The following is a 17,844-nucleotide window of genomic DNA, read 5'->3' as shown; positions in this document are numbered from 1 at the left end:
ATATATGGGGAATGGCATATATTAATTTATATTGTTACCAGTGGAGAAATCCTTTTGCTCTCTGAGAAATTCCTGTGCATATTGTAAGTCTAAATTTACTTATTTAGCTTAGTTTCCAACATAACATAATTCATATCATTCCTAAATGTCTGCAGTAGTTTTGTTCAGTCAGTAGTTAGCTACTGACTAAATCTAAAAATGATTGAGTACTTTCTTTAGTATTGTAAAAAATGTCCATTAATTGGAACAAACAATTTGCGTGAATGGAATTCATTTTACTGATTGATTACTCAATGTGCATGGTTTAGTTTTGGAAGCAAAATCTAAAGAGGTATTTTTAAAGGGTTAAGTTCCTACCCCCTTAAGGACTCAACTTTCAAGGTTTAAGAAGACATCCAGCCTCAATTTTGCAGGACCACCGCCAGCAACAACACTACACCAATGGATACACACATTAAGTCTTATGGTACAGGACAAAATTTCCCACATAATTAGAAAAAAACTTTAAAGAATTGATCCATCAGAGTAAGAAAAGGGATTGATGCACAGCAGAGGCAGGGCACGGCACAAAGCAGGCACAGACAGACAGACAGATTCAACCATATAATACATAACTGAATGTCCCTCTAATATTAGGAAAAAGAACAAAAATAAATCCCTAATATGAGGGAGGAGATTAACCCCTTAAGGACCATTGAAAACAATGCATTTTGAGCCCGTACATGTACAGGCTTTGTCATTAAGGGGTTAAGCCACAGAGGCAGCATATGGCACAGGAAATGCATTGGCAGGCAGACACATCCAGCCATTTAAAAAAGGAAACTTCCCCGGTATTCAAAAAATTAAATAATTCATCAGTTAGAGTAAGGAAGGAGATTAAGCCACAACAGCAGCAGAGGCAGGGCACAGGGTAGACAAGCACCGATCACCCAAGAGTACTCTGGAGGATCAATTTTTTTTACTAAAATGTGGGGGTTCAGTGTATCTTTGTGGCAGACAGACACATCCAGCCATATGGTATGACCAAATTCCCCCAATATTAGAAGAAAACAACAAGAATTGACCACTTCAGTGTAAGGAAGTTTTGTGTTATCCAAAAAAAGATTTTGCTTGCAGTATAAGTGTATTGCTGAATCATAACTTAATAGGAAAATAGGAAAAATATATAAAAAATTTAGCAGTCCTAAAATAAATATTACATAAAAATGCAAACTTCTGCTGCAGTCCCAGTAAATCAATAAAATAAACTATATCTGTACAGCTTCTCCAAGCCATCCCATCCCAGTAAATGTTCTGCACTAGACTACTTGACACTTGACAGAGTATGGTAGATAAATTAATCTCTCACTCCCATCCGCCTGTTGCTAATGATAAGTTAAAGTGTTAAAAGTTTTAAAACATTTCTGAACATGTGATCTTCCACCATGAACATAATTGTTCATGTAATTTGAATGGTGTGTAAATATAATTTGTTTTATAATTAAAACTGAAATCCTGGAAGTGAACTCAAACTACATTCAATATTTTAGTTTTTTGGTTTCTATTTTGCTGTCTGAAAGGTATCCTCTCTTTAATCTTTACTGTAGGCTGTAAGTGTTTGCGCATATTTGTTATATCCAGCATCATGAGAACCTTAGCTATGCCCTGTATACAGTCAAATCCAGATGCGAAGCTCCCATCGCATTTTGTATTGCCTTTCCATTGGGCCCAGGTCCAAAATGTTGTATCGCTGAAGAGATATTTCCTCTTTAGATGGGCTTAGTTCACTCAGAGTAGTCTTTAGTAAATACTAGACTTGGACGCCAGCCAACTCTTCATGTTCGTGTTCGTCTTTGTGGGAAAAAAATCTTCATATTCCCGTTCCTGTGTTCGGTTTGGGCGAATATTTGTGTGCATTCTTCGTGTTTGTTTTTTTTCTTAGTTTTTTTTTAGAAGGGGTTAATATGGAGTTAATGCATTGCAGCAGCTTTGGTGCCAGGATTTTAAAGGTCTGGATGAGCAACTCTATTGGTCGCCAGCAGGGGCGCCCTCTGTCATCTACCAATGAAGTGCAGCTGCTCTTCAGTGGTTGATGTCAGACGAGCCCCCTGCCGGCGACCAATCGAGTTGCTCGTAACGACTTTTAAAATCCTGATGCCCAAACTCAGCCTGGGGAGACCACTGGTCCAATAGAGTCGCTCGTACAGACCTTTAACTCCTGATGGCTGAACTTGGCCTTCAGAGGTTCATGGAGTTAAAGGTCTGTGCAAGTGAGTCTATTGGTCGCCGGCAGGGAGCTCCTCTGTCATCAACCAATGAAGGAGCTCCCTGCCAGCGACCAATAGAGTCGCTCGTATGGACCTTTAACTCCTGACGCCGACTCTAGGCATTGGTCTCCGTGCTCCAAGAGTTAAAGGTCCATACAAGCGACTCTATTGGTTGCCTGATTCTTCGTGTTCTTGTATGTTTTGCCTCTGCGATGTTTGTTTCTTCGGGATTCGGGCTGAACAACATAAACGCACCCTTCGTGTTCGTTTTCATGTTCGCCCGAATATGAATGCACAAGTCAAGTAAATACAGACTATTTTTAAAAGCTAATTAAAGTGTGAATAAAGGAGATAAAATGATATATAACTATTCTTTGAAGTAATAGATGGGGGTAATTTGCTTGTTCCGTGAATTACAGTTATCTGCATGATGCTTTATGGAATAAATGAGGCTTTTACATAAGCTTTTAGTATCCTTTACCATATGTATTGTTTTCTAGGAACACAAAAAAATTATTTATATATATATTTTTTTTTACCAGGCGATTTTTGATCGAAATAGAAAAGATGAGCTTCCCAGATTACAACTAGAATGGATAGACAACATTTGTTTGCCTCTTTATCAGGTATGTTGTACACCACCTATCCATGTGACCATTTTTTTTAAAATAAAGCTACAGTATGTGAATCTGTTGTCTAAAAAAGAAGTATCAAACTTCATAAATGTATGAAACAGTATACCTGTCCCATACCTTTCAATTTTATTATAATATTATAATTGTATGTAATCCATAATGTATTGAAATTACTTAGATGCAGCTCTGTATTTTAAAGGCACTGTTCCACCTATTGAATTTAATTTTTTTGTAATTAAATGTGCATGGCTGGGAACATGTTAGGTTTCACCAGCAGAGGGAGGGTTCTGGTTAGTCCGAGCCAGAAAGCTCCCAGGTATGTAAATGTGGCATTAGATTTTTTACAAGAGTACTAAATTGTTACTCAGTAGTCATTGATTAATCTCCCAGAGCTCAAATTCAAGGAGCATGCGTTAATTTCCTCAGAACCCCTGGATATGAACTAAAACTCATACAAAGCAATATAACATTATTTCAAACTACAAATCCTTTTAAAACATATCATCGCATTTTTTTGCATACCTATCTGGGTAGAAATTAAATTTGTTCATTATATTTATATAATTAAAAAACAAAATTAATAAAAGTTATAATAACTGAAAAGAACAAAATGAAATTAAGAAATCCATCCATAGGAAACGTTTTCACTTTACCCAAAGGAACTATATACTTTTTTACAAAAGTTCAGCTTTTCTTTGAATTTTGAAGATATGAAGTTTTAAGTTCATAAAATTCCATGTTATAAAACTACTAACATTATCACGTTATAAACAGAGAAAGACAAAAAGAAATTTTATTGCAACATATGTTTGAAATTTAAATATTGGAAAAATAAAGCAGATGAAAGGGGATTGTTTTCCAAATAACGAGACTTGTACCTATACTAGCATGCTTTGTGACAATATTGCAGGAAATACTATTGTAGAGCTGTTATCTTAAACCGTCTATATTCTTTATATTTTGCAGTCCCTGGTGAAGATCAATCGAAAACTTAACCCCATGTTACAATCTGTTGTTGCAAACAGAGCCAAGTGGGAAGAAATGCATCAAAAAATACTAGCATCTCAAGGAGACCCTTCCTCTTCATTTACTTCTCTTTCTCCTTGTACTTCTTTGCCCACTCCATCTTCGTCTCCACAGTCAGCTTTAGAGAGTCATTTGAAGACTTAAGCTTGCAAATCTGTTTCAGCCCATGTGTGATAATTATCTTAATAGGCTGGTATAAGCGCAGCTGGTCACTTACGTTACCACAGCTATGCTTTTACAAAAGGAGAATACATCCTTGCCATGGTTTGGAGGCTCAGCGAATTTAAGATGAAGAAAAGGGAATTGTGAAGATACATGCGGTGGCGAGTCTGAATAAGTTGGTTACTCATGTTTTTAAAACCATTTACTGTTGCTGTGCAAAAGATGAGACATAAACTCAACTACAATCACGGAATGCACCACGATTACTGCAATGTACAATATAATCCTTAAATATAAAAATGTGCTGAAAAAAATGCATATTTTTATTTAGTTTGCTTTTCCCATGTATTTATATGAAAATATTGTTCCTGCTCTGTGCGGTGTTTATTTTTGTATGAATTGCTTGCTTTCCTTTTCAACCTTGTTCCTTGGTTTATTTTGCATTATTTTGCTTCTCTGCTTAAAATTTGTGAATGCAAAAAAAAAACACTACAAAAGCAGCTTACTTCCAAACTGTCCAAAGACCAAACAAACTATGCAGAAAAATACAAGGCATGTATTAAAAAATAGGCTTTTTAAAATGTTTTTTTTTCCAGTTTAATGTTTGGAACCTTATAGTCTAGAATCTCATATTGACTGATTTTAGTTGTATTTAGTTATTGTTGTTTTTCAAAATCACTTCATATACATTTCTGATTGTATAAAGTAATGCAAAGATGATGGAAGTGACTTGTCTATTTACAGTTTTTCAAGCACCCTGCCCAAATTTGTGGTAATCTTCAAGATGCCCGTTCTTTACAGGTTAGAATATATTCACTTTATGATTAAGTATCGTAGGGGATGGGAGATGTATTGGTCATGCTGTTGGAATATTATCATGTTATATGTCATAGTAATATGTGATATTATTCCCTATCTTTATAGTTTTACAAATTGCTAAGCACACAATAAAGTTTAACACTCTTCCCATTTTTTTTCTTTATGTATAATATTGTGCATCATCCAACCCCTGTTTATATTCGGTCAGGTAGGGATAAGTGCAGAATTGCACTGGACTAAACTCTAACTACCTCATTTTGCCTGTTGAATATTTTTGTACGATCTGTTCCTCCAAAAAAAAAATCAGCCATGTTTCTAACATCACATTGCTGTGAGACCAATGAAAACTTAAATTTGATACTTTAGAAAAGTTAGGTTTTTTAGAAGGCAAGTATTAGGCATCCTGTAAATGATTGTCCTTGGTACTCTAGGGAACTCATGAATCCTGTGCTTCATTACTTACTACCTTTTTAAAAATCCCTTTGTTCTTAGCATTGTTAGGCATGGCATCTCCTGCACTGTGGGCTTCTATTTTGCCACCAAATTTCCCCTATGGTTTAACTAGCACAGTAATGGCTGCCTCAAATCATTCATTATACCATTTCAACTATACTGAGTACAGTTACAGGACTATAATTATACTGCAAGCTTGTGCTTATTATACAAATTAAAACAATGAATGAGAATATGCCCGTACCAATATAATTTCAGTTTATAGGTACAAGCTCTTTTCCAAAAGCAAATCTCAAAATCATTTAGTGCTCATGGCATGCACTATAGCATTGTTAGTAACAACTGAACTAAAGTTTTAAATAAGGAAAAATTTGGTTTGGAGAAACCAAGAGAAAAATGGCTTGAAAAGGTCACTTTGTATAGATTAATTTCAGTTAGGTAACACATACAGCTAAGACATCGGAATTGTTTGAAGGATGGTAGTCTTTTTAAATCAAGTATATATTACCACAAGGTTGGGCAGTAGTACATGAATATTCAAGATGCTGTTAAACTTCAACTCATAACACCTTCAATGAAGTTAGAGAGTTAGAGAGGCTTTTTATGTGAGTAGCGGGTTAGAGCGCTCTTTATTCCCAGTATCATAGGGTTAAGAGATTACATACAGCCTCTTTTAGATAGATGTAAAAGTTTAAAACACTCTGAAAGCATATATGTCCTAAGCTCTGGAAAAGTTTTTCTGATGTTATTTGTAATTCGAAACTTGATAAACCGCCCAGTTTGGTCGATAGGCTTTGTCTAGTCAACCCATGAGCTAAAGTATGATCTTTTTGTTCTTCACACTTTTAAAACAAAGTATCATTCAATGATGGGGTAGCTGGCACTTTTAGGCCAGCAGGATTCCTGATGAAGTGCGGCTGATGGTTGTCTATCTGCGACCACATGCTATATTTTTATGCAAACGTAATGTGTAGCTGGGCATATTTAAATTCTGCAACCAGCAGTGCCTAATTAATTGTAACAGCTATATATATATATATATATATATATATATATATATATATATATATATATAGATAAGTAGTGTGAAGCTGTTAGCTTTATATCATTTTATTTAAACATTAAGGCCCTTGCTTTTTTCCTGAATGAGACCATCTCATGGATTAGTGTAAATTAAAGATTGTTTACTTTTCTTACATATCTATTAATAAATAGGTTGTGAGATACGTTAAAAAGCCTTTATTGAAAGAAGTGTATATAGCTTTGGCAATTGATTTTATAGAAGATGTCCTAAAGAATGATGCTTGAGTGAATTCATTCCAGTGTGACGTTTTTTTGGACGTAAAACTAAGCCACATAAGTTTCAATATTTGAATATGTGTCCTCGAGTGTGACCTAGAAATTGAAGACCTTTCTCACATGATTTAAGAAAACATTTAATAGATCACATCACAATATAACATGGGTGTTATTGAAAATAAAAAGGACAGGATGCCCTAGTGATTTCACAATATGCAGTGTATGCTTATTTATCTCACATAATCTTTTTTGACCCTTAAATATTTTGTTTCAATGTCTGTTCAGTTCTGCATGTTCAAAACTGCATCTTCTCGTTTTATAACAGTATTGTTTTTTATGGGTATATAAGGCTGTATGTATATTTCTACTCGTGATGCACATGTACAGCATGCACAAGTTTAAAATGCACTTATTTCCCTTGTAACATTATTTAGAGTCACAAATAGTGACCAGTCCTAAGATCTGATGTCTCTGCTTTGTTTCGTTTGAGTAACTTCAATCCAGATTTATGCCAGTTCACCTGTAGTTTTTGGGGTTTTTTTCTAAATCAGTCTTTGGTTTTAAACAGCATGTTTTCAAAATGAAATTTCAAGATATGTTTTTACTTTTATCTCACAGAAATAAATAACTGAATTACACTATATGTTGGCCTTTTGTTGCATTTTTTGGTCATAATCACAATTTATGTGACTTATCCACAGAGCACACTACTTCTTAGTGGTAATGGTCCCAAAAACATGTAACATGTGGAGAATAGGCTCTACTTAAGGTTGGGCAAATTATATGATATACCAGAATAATCAATGTGCTCTGTAATGGCAGGGGCAGCAGTGAAGTTCCACCTCTGGTTGTCAGCTGCAGGGTGTTGTTCTTCTGGTTCTCCTTGCATCTGGGTTCATACACCCACCAGCCATAACATTATGTGTAGGTCCCTCTTTTGCTGCCAAAACAGCCCTGACCCGTCGAGGCATGGACTCCACTAGACCTCTCAAGGCGTCCTGTGGTACAGCTGACGTTAGCAGCAGAACGATTAAATTCTGTAAGTTGCGAGGTAGGTCCTCCATGGATGAATCCTAGTGCCATATATTCTTCAGGTAAGCGACGCACAGGCACGTGTTGTAAAAGAAAATGTGGTGATTCATCAGACCAGGCCACCGTCTTCCATTGCTCCGTGGTCCAGTTCTTATGCTTACATGCCAATATAGGCTCTTAAGGCAGTGGGAAGGGGTCAGCATGGGCACCCTGAGTGGTCTGTAGCTATGCATCCCCATACACAACAAACTGTGATGCACTGTGTGTTCTAACACCTTTCTAACAGAACCAGCATTAACTTTTTCAGCAATTTGAGCTACTGTAGCTCACTTGTGTGATTTGACCACACAGACCAGCCTTCTCCCCAATGTGCATCAATGAGCCTTGGCCACTCATGACCCTGTCGCTGGTTCACCCCTTTTCCTTTCTTAGACCACTTTACATAGGTACTGACCACTGCAGACCGGGAACACCCCACAGGTGCTGCGTTTTTAGAGATGCTCTGACCCAGTCGTCTAGCCATCACAATTTGGCCCTTGTCTAAGTCACTCAGATCCTTACAGAATCATACAGAATCTGGGCAATATAAACACAAGTGAATAAAAGATAAACACTCAATTATATCTCATAATTTTCTTTTTTTCCCCTAAATTAATATTCAAATTTTGGGAGGTCGTCTTATAATCGAGTAAATACTGTATTCTGATTTTACATATTATCTTTTATGTGCGCCTCCTTATCCTATTTTTTTATATTGTTTGGATATGAGAGCTTTACTATAGGGGTCAGCTCTGAAATGTTGCACCAGTCTATACTAAAAGAGGAGTTTTTTTGGTGTGCCTCTCTACAAACTTCAATTATTTTAATAATTTAATTATTTTAATTTTAAAATTAATTATTTTTCATAAGAAAATGAACATGAATACATTCAACAAATAAAATACAGAAATATGGGATTAGAAGAAAAAAAAGGTAATTTCTACCTTCTTCCATAAAACCCAGTAATACACAAAAAAATGGATGTGAAGGTGTGTGCATCCAATTGAACAAGGAAACATGAAAAATAGTGTATTACAATTCGTATCCTCATGCATAAAGAAACATCTGTTTGAATGTGAGAAGATTAATTATCTTAAATTCTTTGTCTTTTCCCAGTTTACCACCAGTGGGCAGGATTTATTGGCTTACATGACCAAGCTGGAGAATTGGCATATTGATGTAGCAGAAATGTGCAGACGAGCATTAAGTATCTAAACCTATAATAAAATATTAATTTTCTTCTAATCCATGAGACTTTTCAATAACAAAATAATTGAAACTGTCAAAAACAATGATCATTTGACAGGTGTAAAAACTAGACGCTTCATGTTCGTCTTCTTCTTCGTTGGGAAAAAATCTTTGTATTCAGTTCAGGCGAATATTCGTGTGCATTCTTCCTGTTCATTTTCTTCTTAACCCGGTACGCACTACGCAGCGGCTTTGGCTCCAATTGGTTGATGCCAGAGAATAGCACCAATAGAGTCGATCGCACGGCCCTTTAACTCCTGACGAGGAACCTACAGATTTGGTCTCCCTGAAACCAGCACATCGCATGCATAGTGACATAATGTATGATGGGGCCCAAAAGTTATGCACTCATCATATTTTAGACATTACTTGCTCAATCATTATACCCTGTCTCCACCCCACATTGGTATGTAGCCAAATGTATGGCCCTTCACCCTTCAGAGGTAATCAAGGCATGTGTAGTGTAATCAAGTTTCATATTGGGCTCTAGCTCCAAAGGGAAAGGTGTAAACAAATGTTAATGAACTGAGCCATACAGTCAAATCCCTTAACCCATTCTATGCCAAGCCCCAGTTAACTCATGAAGTAGCATGATAGTGGTTCATGATTTGGGTCTCTTGTGACTGTTTTATACCATTCACATGGTACCTATGTGCTCAAGGCTAATGGGAGATACTTTTTCTGTGTGTTTCCTTTGTTGGTCCATGTAGCCCAGCATGGAGCATTCATACCAAAACATGTCAGACATGTGAAACGGTAGGTTCAAAAAAAAAAAAAATCTTCGTTAGATTTGTGGTTGCAGTGGGCCACATAGAAATACACCATGAAATCTGCATGGTGTATGCCTTTAGGGAATATATAGTGGTGATTATTTTGGTGTTTAGGTATAGTTATCCCCCAAAGAGGCGCACGTTTTTGGTTTACCTGTGCAAATTTCTCAGCATGAGATCTTTGCTTTTTAGATTCTGACAAAAAAACAATGCATACTTTTCCATGGGTAAAGTCAAAGTTTGTTTTGTTGCTCGTGGTTAAACAGAACTTGTTGAAAAGGTCCCAGCCTCCCAGAGGAAAAAAAAATCCCAGGAGTTAAACTAGGGGATCCATACAAATGCATGTATTTGATTAAAAAACTTGAAGCGGTTGGCATTGTAGCACATATCTTCTTTGTGCTTTGAGTCTGTTAATGTGCTAAAATCATGTGTTCTGTATAAGAATCATAAAACGCATTAAAATAAATCATATATAGTAGCTTACTGGGCGGCAGACAATATTTGTGAACATTTATGTAAATTAACAGTTTGTAGCAAACACCTTATGGCTATTAAAAATTCCTACTTTACTATTGGTATAATTTGACTTAAAAAAATGTTCTGTCACGGATGGTATTTTTCCCATTCCACTTTCCGTGTTACAGCTGCTTTATTAATTAAATATCAAGACAATGCAGCTTTGCAGGGTGCATTCAAGGGACCTGCATTCTTTTCCCTTTCACCGTAATCTCTTATGCTCATTTTCTGTAGAAAGAAAACCCATTTTGTCACCACAGGCTGGGGTGCAGAAGTGAAAAGGCAGGGTACATAAATCACGTATGACAGTCCAATCCTCTAATTCCCCCTCCCCCCAAACCAATCATCAATTTCATAATGGCATTCTTTAGTTCTTTTTGTGGAAGATATTAACCATTGGCAGAATCATGTTCCCTCCATGTGTTTACTCTTAATTTAACCTGCACATTGTTATAGTATGCTGTAATCCTTTTAAATGCTTAAACCGTAACCACGTTTTCTTTGCTTGTTGATTGGGTACCTGAAAGGTAAAGAGGAACCTATTGCAAAATATGACAAATTGTAATTGAATTGCATTTTGCTGTGAATGGGTACAGTCAGTCCCTTTGCTTTTAAGCTTTCTATAAGGCCCCAGTCTTGTGCTTTGTATAAAAGCAGATGGGTCTTCTCCAATACATTGTCAAAAAATTTGACTCACGCAGAAGGGCCTTTACATTACGTTTATTTATATAGTGTAAGAAATGTTATGTTATTTAGACAGGGGAGAAGGTAAGAAATAACATAACATTATTAGCACAATTAAAACTAACAATATGCAATTTGACAAAAAGATATATTAACCCCAGGCTGTTATTTTATTTTTGAACCCTTTGTGACCAAGGCTGTTTTAACATTTTTGCAGTGCTCATGTTTAGCTGTAATTTTCTTCTCTCTCATTTACTGTGCCCACACAAATTATATATTGTTTTTTGGGACAAGAAGGGCTTTATTCAGATATTATTTTTTATCATATCTAATTTCCTATAAAAAAAATCTCACTTTTATTTGAAAAATCTTTTATTCATCTACAAAAGCTAGTGAAAGAAACCTGCTAAATAGATTCTACAATTTGTCCTGAGTTTAGAAATATCCAATGTTTTATGCAAGTTATAGGGCAATATGTACAAGTAGTGTTTTGCTATTTAAAAACCAAAATCTGGTAATCATGTCCCCATGTCCTATTTGGGACACGTTTAGCCGGCCAATTCAATTTAATCATAGCAAACCATATATTTTTGAAAATTAGGGGATTTCAAATGCTGGCATTTTAGCACAAATTCTACTACTAGCCTTTCTAGTTTGTAGTATTATTTTTTGTTATATATATATATATATATATATATATATACACATATATACACATATATATATACTTGACCTTTTTTTACATTTTGTTTGAACTGGATGGTTCCCCATATAATTATTTTTTATAGGAATTGTTTTTTCACATGGTGACTAGACAGCTGGGAACGCTGACTTGCATGGTTTAATGCAGTACCTGTATTCAACCTGCAGTGGGTGCGAAGAGTTCTCAGGGGGGTCTGGACCACATTTGGGATGAGGGATTTGGGATTTTTCAATTTAGAATTTTACCATCTGATCATCTTGCCTGAGCCCTTTTTTGGGACATCTTTGAACCCAGCCAATTTAATTTACCCCATCACATCATATTTTTCTTTTAAAACAAAACACCTCAGCGTATTTCAAATGATGTTACTTTAACACTTTCCAAGAACTTATTCTACCACCAACCTTTCTCAGTGTTTGTGGTAGTCATTTTTTTTTTATTATTGTAATTTAGGTAAGAGTTTACAGCCGTTGGTATTTGTCACTGACAAACACCCCAATATGTGTTCGGCAACATACCATCCATGCATGGGTTCATCGGGTTGTTTGGGGGATAAAAGGCCACATTTGGGAGGGGCACATTTTTTAAGATAGACACTGTATGGGTACTTCAAATGCTAGTATTTAAATTATTTAAATGCCACGATTTTTTGGGGGAAGATACATGGTAATTTTAACACTGGCTCATTAAAATTGGACTTTTTTTTTTACATTTTGTTGAAACTAGGTGGTTCCACTGATGGTGACAAGCTTGTGTGGTTAACTTGATAAAGACCTCATCGTGAGGTCGAAACGTTGTTGTCCTTCTCCTTCAATAAACCTGCCTGAGTGGAACCCTTGAGTGCCTGGAGCCTTTTTCTATTTTGATTTACTGGGGAGCTGGCCCTTCCTGGCACAGCTAAGCACCTGAGTTCCTGTGGTGTGTGTGCAGATTCCTGATTCTGGTGACATGCTTATGCATACAAGCATTAAATAAAATATACTGTTTGATTTTAAGCCATTTTAAGACATCTGCAGCTTTAACAAGTATACCTACTCATTATGCTCTAGCACTCTTTGGTAGCTTTAATGTGGAGCCAGAGCCGTAACTAAAAATCACAGTGCCTCAGTGCCTCCAACTTCCGCAAGCACAGTGCCACTTTTGCTCTCAAACAGCTTGTGAGTGCCACCTTTCCCCCAGGCAGCTTATCTGTGACATCCTAACACCTGAACACCATGTATGTACCATCTTAGCCCCGAAACAGCTTATTTGTGCCATCATTCCCCCAAACAGCTTGTCCGTGCCACCATTCCCCCAAACAGCTTGCCTGTGCCATCATTGCCCCCAAACAGCTTGTCTGTACCTTATTTGGCCCTTGCAACATACACTATGACACACATATCTAAATACACACAATTTTATACGTTACCACATACACTTACACATACTCACTTATACATACGTACACACATTATAATACACACATTCCATCTCACATTTTTGCTTGTAAGATTCATGTTCACATACACTTTATGATTATTATTATTATCTTTTATTTATATTTATTTTATTTATATAGCTCCAACATTTTACACAGAGCTTCATACAATACATATATTCAAGGGGAATGACAAGACTAGAATTGACAGACTAAGACAAACCGATACATTAGGTGAAGAGGGCCCTGCTTGGCTCACATACACTTATACATATACAACCATGCTCACATACACTTATACACGCATTCGTGCTCACATACACATTAATGCTCATATACATACAAACATACATAGCCTCTAACTTCATTGGAGGATGAATTTTAAATTTGTTATATAAAACAAATACAATTGCTTTCATGGGCATAGATTTGCATATTTTTCATTTCCCTATTTGCCATATAAATACAAGTTTTTTTTCTATTTTTTTTCTTTTTATAATTTCGTATCACAAAACAATTTCGTATCACATCAGCAAAGTAATACATATTTAATTAACAGAATGCAGTGGCACACTAGACACAGCATATAGGCAAACCTGTAATGAAGGTGTCCACCAGGGCCACTTAGGGATCATTATGTGAATCTGCGGTAGTGTCACTAACCACGCTGACCAATTACTTCTTAGACCCAAGACAAATGGGTCCTTTCACTAGCCTAGTTGCTTTGTCATTATTTCTCACTCCTATTGGGTTCTCTCCATGACTAGGATTCCTTTTATTTACTTTTAAGGCTCTACCCCAAGCACAAACAAGTCAATCTTTGTTGTTTAGAACACTCTCTTGGGTGTTGCTTCTTCCATCTGCTTTACCCTTTATAAGCTGTGTGTATTCAATAGTACTTTGCTCGTCCTATGAGTCTGTTATATGAGCTTAGTGTGCTTTCAGTTTGTTGATTGAGACTGGCCCCAGCTAGTATCTTTTGTTTTTGTTTTTTTAGTCCACTGGCCATACAAACCCACAGGCTCATCCTGAGGGGGGACGTGGCTGTTATCTGTGAAGTTCAATATAGTTTAGCTGTTCTTAGAAGTAGTGTTAGCGTGAGTGTATGCTACTGTATGGCATTAGAGGGTGCATGTATGAGTTTATGAGATTATGTTTGATTATGTTTTAGTTATAAATGTTGCACCAAAGAAATACTGCAGCCATGTGTCACTAACCATAGGCCGGCCCCTGGATTTGAAGGGAAAACTGATATTTAAAAAATTATCAAATTTTTCAGCAAGCATACAAATACTTATACTACTGGCTGTGAGGATGACCCGTGCCAACATTTTCTCCTTGTTATTAAACTACGTAGAGTGATTTTGATGCAAATGAACGTATGCTAACTTCCACAATATATGTAAAATGTCATGTCCCATCCTTGTTAATAAATCTCATACTGTGCTTTGATGCTTCCACAATTAGTGAGAAAAGAATAAATGTTATAGTGATTATTGAGGGAAATGCACAAAAATTGCTTTCAATTTGTCCATTTTGACTGTTGCTTATATTTATTGTGCACTAGATGGCACTGTGGACTGAACTTAAAACTGCTGCACAAAAATTGCATTCAATGACTTTAGTTGGGATCCTCCATCACCAATATTATATTAGATAATTATTCAAATTTCATAAATATGCACATAAAATGCCCCGACTGGGGCAGTATAAGCAGCTGTGAAATTTTGCCAGTTTTACTATTATCCTAGGGCCTTGCTCTAAACCATAAGTACTGACATATCTATATCTCTGTTATAGTATGAATAATAATATATTTACACATTTTTCTATACAGTTTCCAAGTTTTCTGCAGCATTTCAGTTTGCACCAATTCATCGTTCTTACCCATTTTACACATTAATGTCTTTTCTGAGATAGTGAAGTTGGCAGTATTGCCCATAGAAAATGTGTCTGGTTATCTGTGTAATGCTACATGCTAATGTATAAATTGGTGGGGCATTCCACTCTCTAGAAAGAAAAGTGGCCAACCAGTAGTGTATTTGACTACAACCATCATCCTCAACCAGCAACTGAAGGTCTGTCTGTTATATGCTCATCTGTTAATCTATGGAACAATCAATACAGTATATAATATACAGAAAACCCTAAAAGGCATTAAGATTCCGGGGTACTGCTGAAATGAGGCATTCGTATTAAGGATTCTGTCCCATTTTATGACCATAATATACCTAGTTAATAGTTACTTTGTATGTTATGTATTACATGCAATAGCATGTCCCCTTCCTAGTAGGAGAAAACTTGCATACATACTTTAAATTCCCTGTTCATGCAAAAGTGCATTGGGAAATCAAACGCCTGAAAATTATTTAGACAAATGTTTCAACTGAATATAACAAAAAAAGTACTTCTACTGTGAGCTAGTAACAGAATTGTACATAGATAGTAGGGGCAGAAATCCATCACACAAATAAGGCGTTAAAAGGAGATTACATTAGTCTATTGGGATACAATGTTATATGTTATGTGTTTTACAGCTCATCAGCTGTGTGTTACCTAAATAAGGGGCTTGTCTTCCTAATGAAGTGTCAGTGCTGGACTAATGTCAGCAGCTGGGTGGGAGCCAAAAGCCCTGACAGCAGCCAAAGACGTAGGAACAAGATGTGAAATGTTCTGTTTTGAGGCATCTGTTCTCCAGGGGCAATCTGACTGGGGTAGAAAGCAAACATATGCAAACTGCGCACGGAAGCATTTCATGATCCTACCAACTGAACATTATCATGTGCCACAAAGGCTAGAATCATTATTTTTTGCCAGATTGCCAGACTGCAACTCAGTCGCAGCCAAACAGACTAGCAACTACTTAAGACCTCTACAATTTCTGTGCGCATGTGCTTCTATCGTACAGTGACGCCATGGATTAATGTCCCTCTGATACTTGTTAATTAATTATTTCACCATATCTGTTATTTGGGTTATTGAACTTTTTTTTCTTTTATAAACCAGTAGAAAACCTTTAACTAGAGTTAATGACATTTGGTCTAATGGAGTTCACATAGCAAATAAATGTATCATCTTATGAAACTTCCCAGACATATTTCTGTGACATATGACAAAGGCTTAAGTGCTTTGTGCCAGTATTTCCAAAATTCCATTGATGGTCCATAGATTTGGCGTCCTTTTCCAACATGTCCCACTGTACTTGCCTCTAAACTTAGTAAACTTTTTGTCAGTACATTTAGTCATTTAGTGTTGATTTAGATATAAACCTTCAACATTAAAGGGACTTTAGGGTACTTTATTAGTATACTATTATTAGGTCATTCTAATCTGTTTTTTTTCTTATCAGTGACTTTGATTTGGAATCTAGACTGATCAGATTTGCATGATCTGAAGCTAAGGAGACTGATCAGATTTGCATCTACAAATGAAATGTAAGATTTATTTATAGTTAAATGAAAAATACGCAGAAGTAAGACTCCATGTTGTCTGATTTCTTAGTTTTCCAACTGGTTCTGTGTCTCTGGCTTTGTTTTGGCTGTAGATTGGCCCCCAGTCTTCATTCTCACTAATACAAATTAATGAGTGTATTTGATAATAGCTCACTGCTACATATTATTCCAAAATTTAAAATTTTAAACAGAAAAATCTGGATATCACATTTACTATTGTATCTTTGTTTCATTTAGCATTTTGAAGTTGATAGAAATCTTGTGGATTCCTATGTAGCATTTTAAGTCTTTTAAAAGCTTTTGCTTTTCTTCATATTTTCACAGCAGTAAGCAAGCAAAAATCTGGGTAACCAGAGCACATATATATATTAAGCATATATAAAGTCTTAGGTCTGGCTTCAATCAGGGAAAGCAAAGCTAAATACCCTGATCATAGCCAGGTACATGTGTAACAATTAATCAGAACACTGACACAAATTATAGTCCGATCAATACAAAGGGTAATTAAAATCACTAAGAATATATCGAACTGACCATGTATAATTGTACCATATAGTGACAGTAACAGTGACAATACAAGTAATCAATATGAATAAATCTGTAAGATGTGATGCAAAGCTCAAGTTCTGATACATATTAAACAGATATATGGGAACATTACACCACACTAACAGAAGTGTAGAACCAATTCCAGTCAGTAGATGGCATGTTAGTTGCTCATATATGAAAATGTAGAAGTTTTATAGATACTAAGTACATAAAACAAAAATTTCAGCAGTTAAATATGTAAGTAATGTGTTGTCTCAAGCCAAAGGTAATATAAAATCCTCAACTTCGTTAAAAATACATTGTCCAAAAAAAGAAAAAGGAACCCCAACACAATTTATGGGTCATTCCTGAAATTCGGTAATATTTCAGTCCCTCAGAGTTTTCTAAGTGGTGATTCACCAAAATTAAATTTTAAAAGCTTTTCAATATACCTTGGTATGTACATTATGATGAATAAAAATAATTATTGCATTCAAAAAATTATTATCATAAAAGTATGTATGTTTTGTATCTGGCACCAAGAATTTTGTCATGTCCCTGAGGAACTTCACTGAATTTATAAATAATTAATAATGTAAGTATTTATTTGGGGTTCTTTCTATATACAGTATATAACCAATGCCTTAGATAGATGTTTTTTTAATCATAATCACTGGGTATGTGCTGATTTCTTGCATTGTTTTGTGTACTTGGTCATTTTTATTCTAGCAGCACCCCAGGAATCTGAACATTTATGCATTTGTGCTCCCCTATTTTTGTACTTTGCATATTTGCAGGTTCTGCCGAAACCTTAG

General features: G+C 35.8%; 1 protein-coding gene across 1 annotated transcript in view; it reads left to right on the top strand.

Moving 5' to 3' along the window:
- The window catches only part of PDE11A (phosphodiesterase 11A), a 98,883-nt gene extending 94,610 nt beyond the window's left edge, over positions 1-4,273 (top strand). The window contains exons 19-20 of the mRNA XM_053471748.1: positions 2,789-2,872; positions 3,848-4,273. Coding sequence (XP_053327723.1) covers positions 2,789-2,872; positions 3,848-4,051 — 288 coding nt within the window. The 3' untranslated portion in view covers positions 4,052-4,273. The remainder of the gene's footprint in view (positions 1-2,788; positions 2,873-3,847) is intronic.
- Positions 4,274-17,844: the final 13,571 nt, after the last annotated feature.

This window comes from Spea bombifrons, chromosome 7 (assembly GCF_027358695.1).
Source record: "Spea bombifrons isolate aSpeBom1 chromosome 7, aSpeBom1.2.pri, whole genome shotgun sequence".
NCBI lineage: Eukaryota > Metazoa > Chordata > Amphibia > Anura > Pelobatidae > Spea > Spea bombifrons.
The sequence above is the reverse complement of the archived record's forward strand: the minus strand, read 5'-3'. Positions and strand labels throughout refer to the sequence as shown.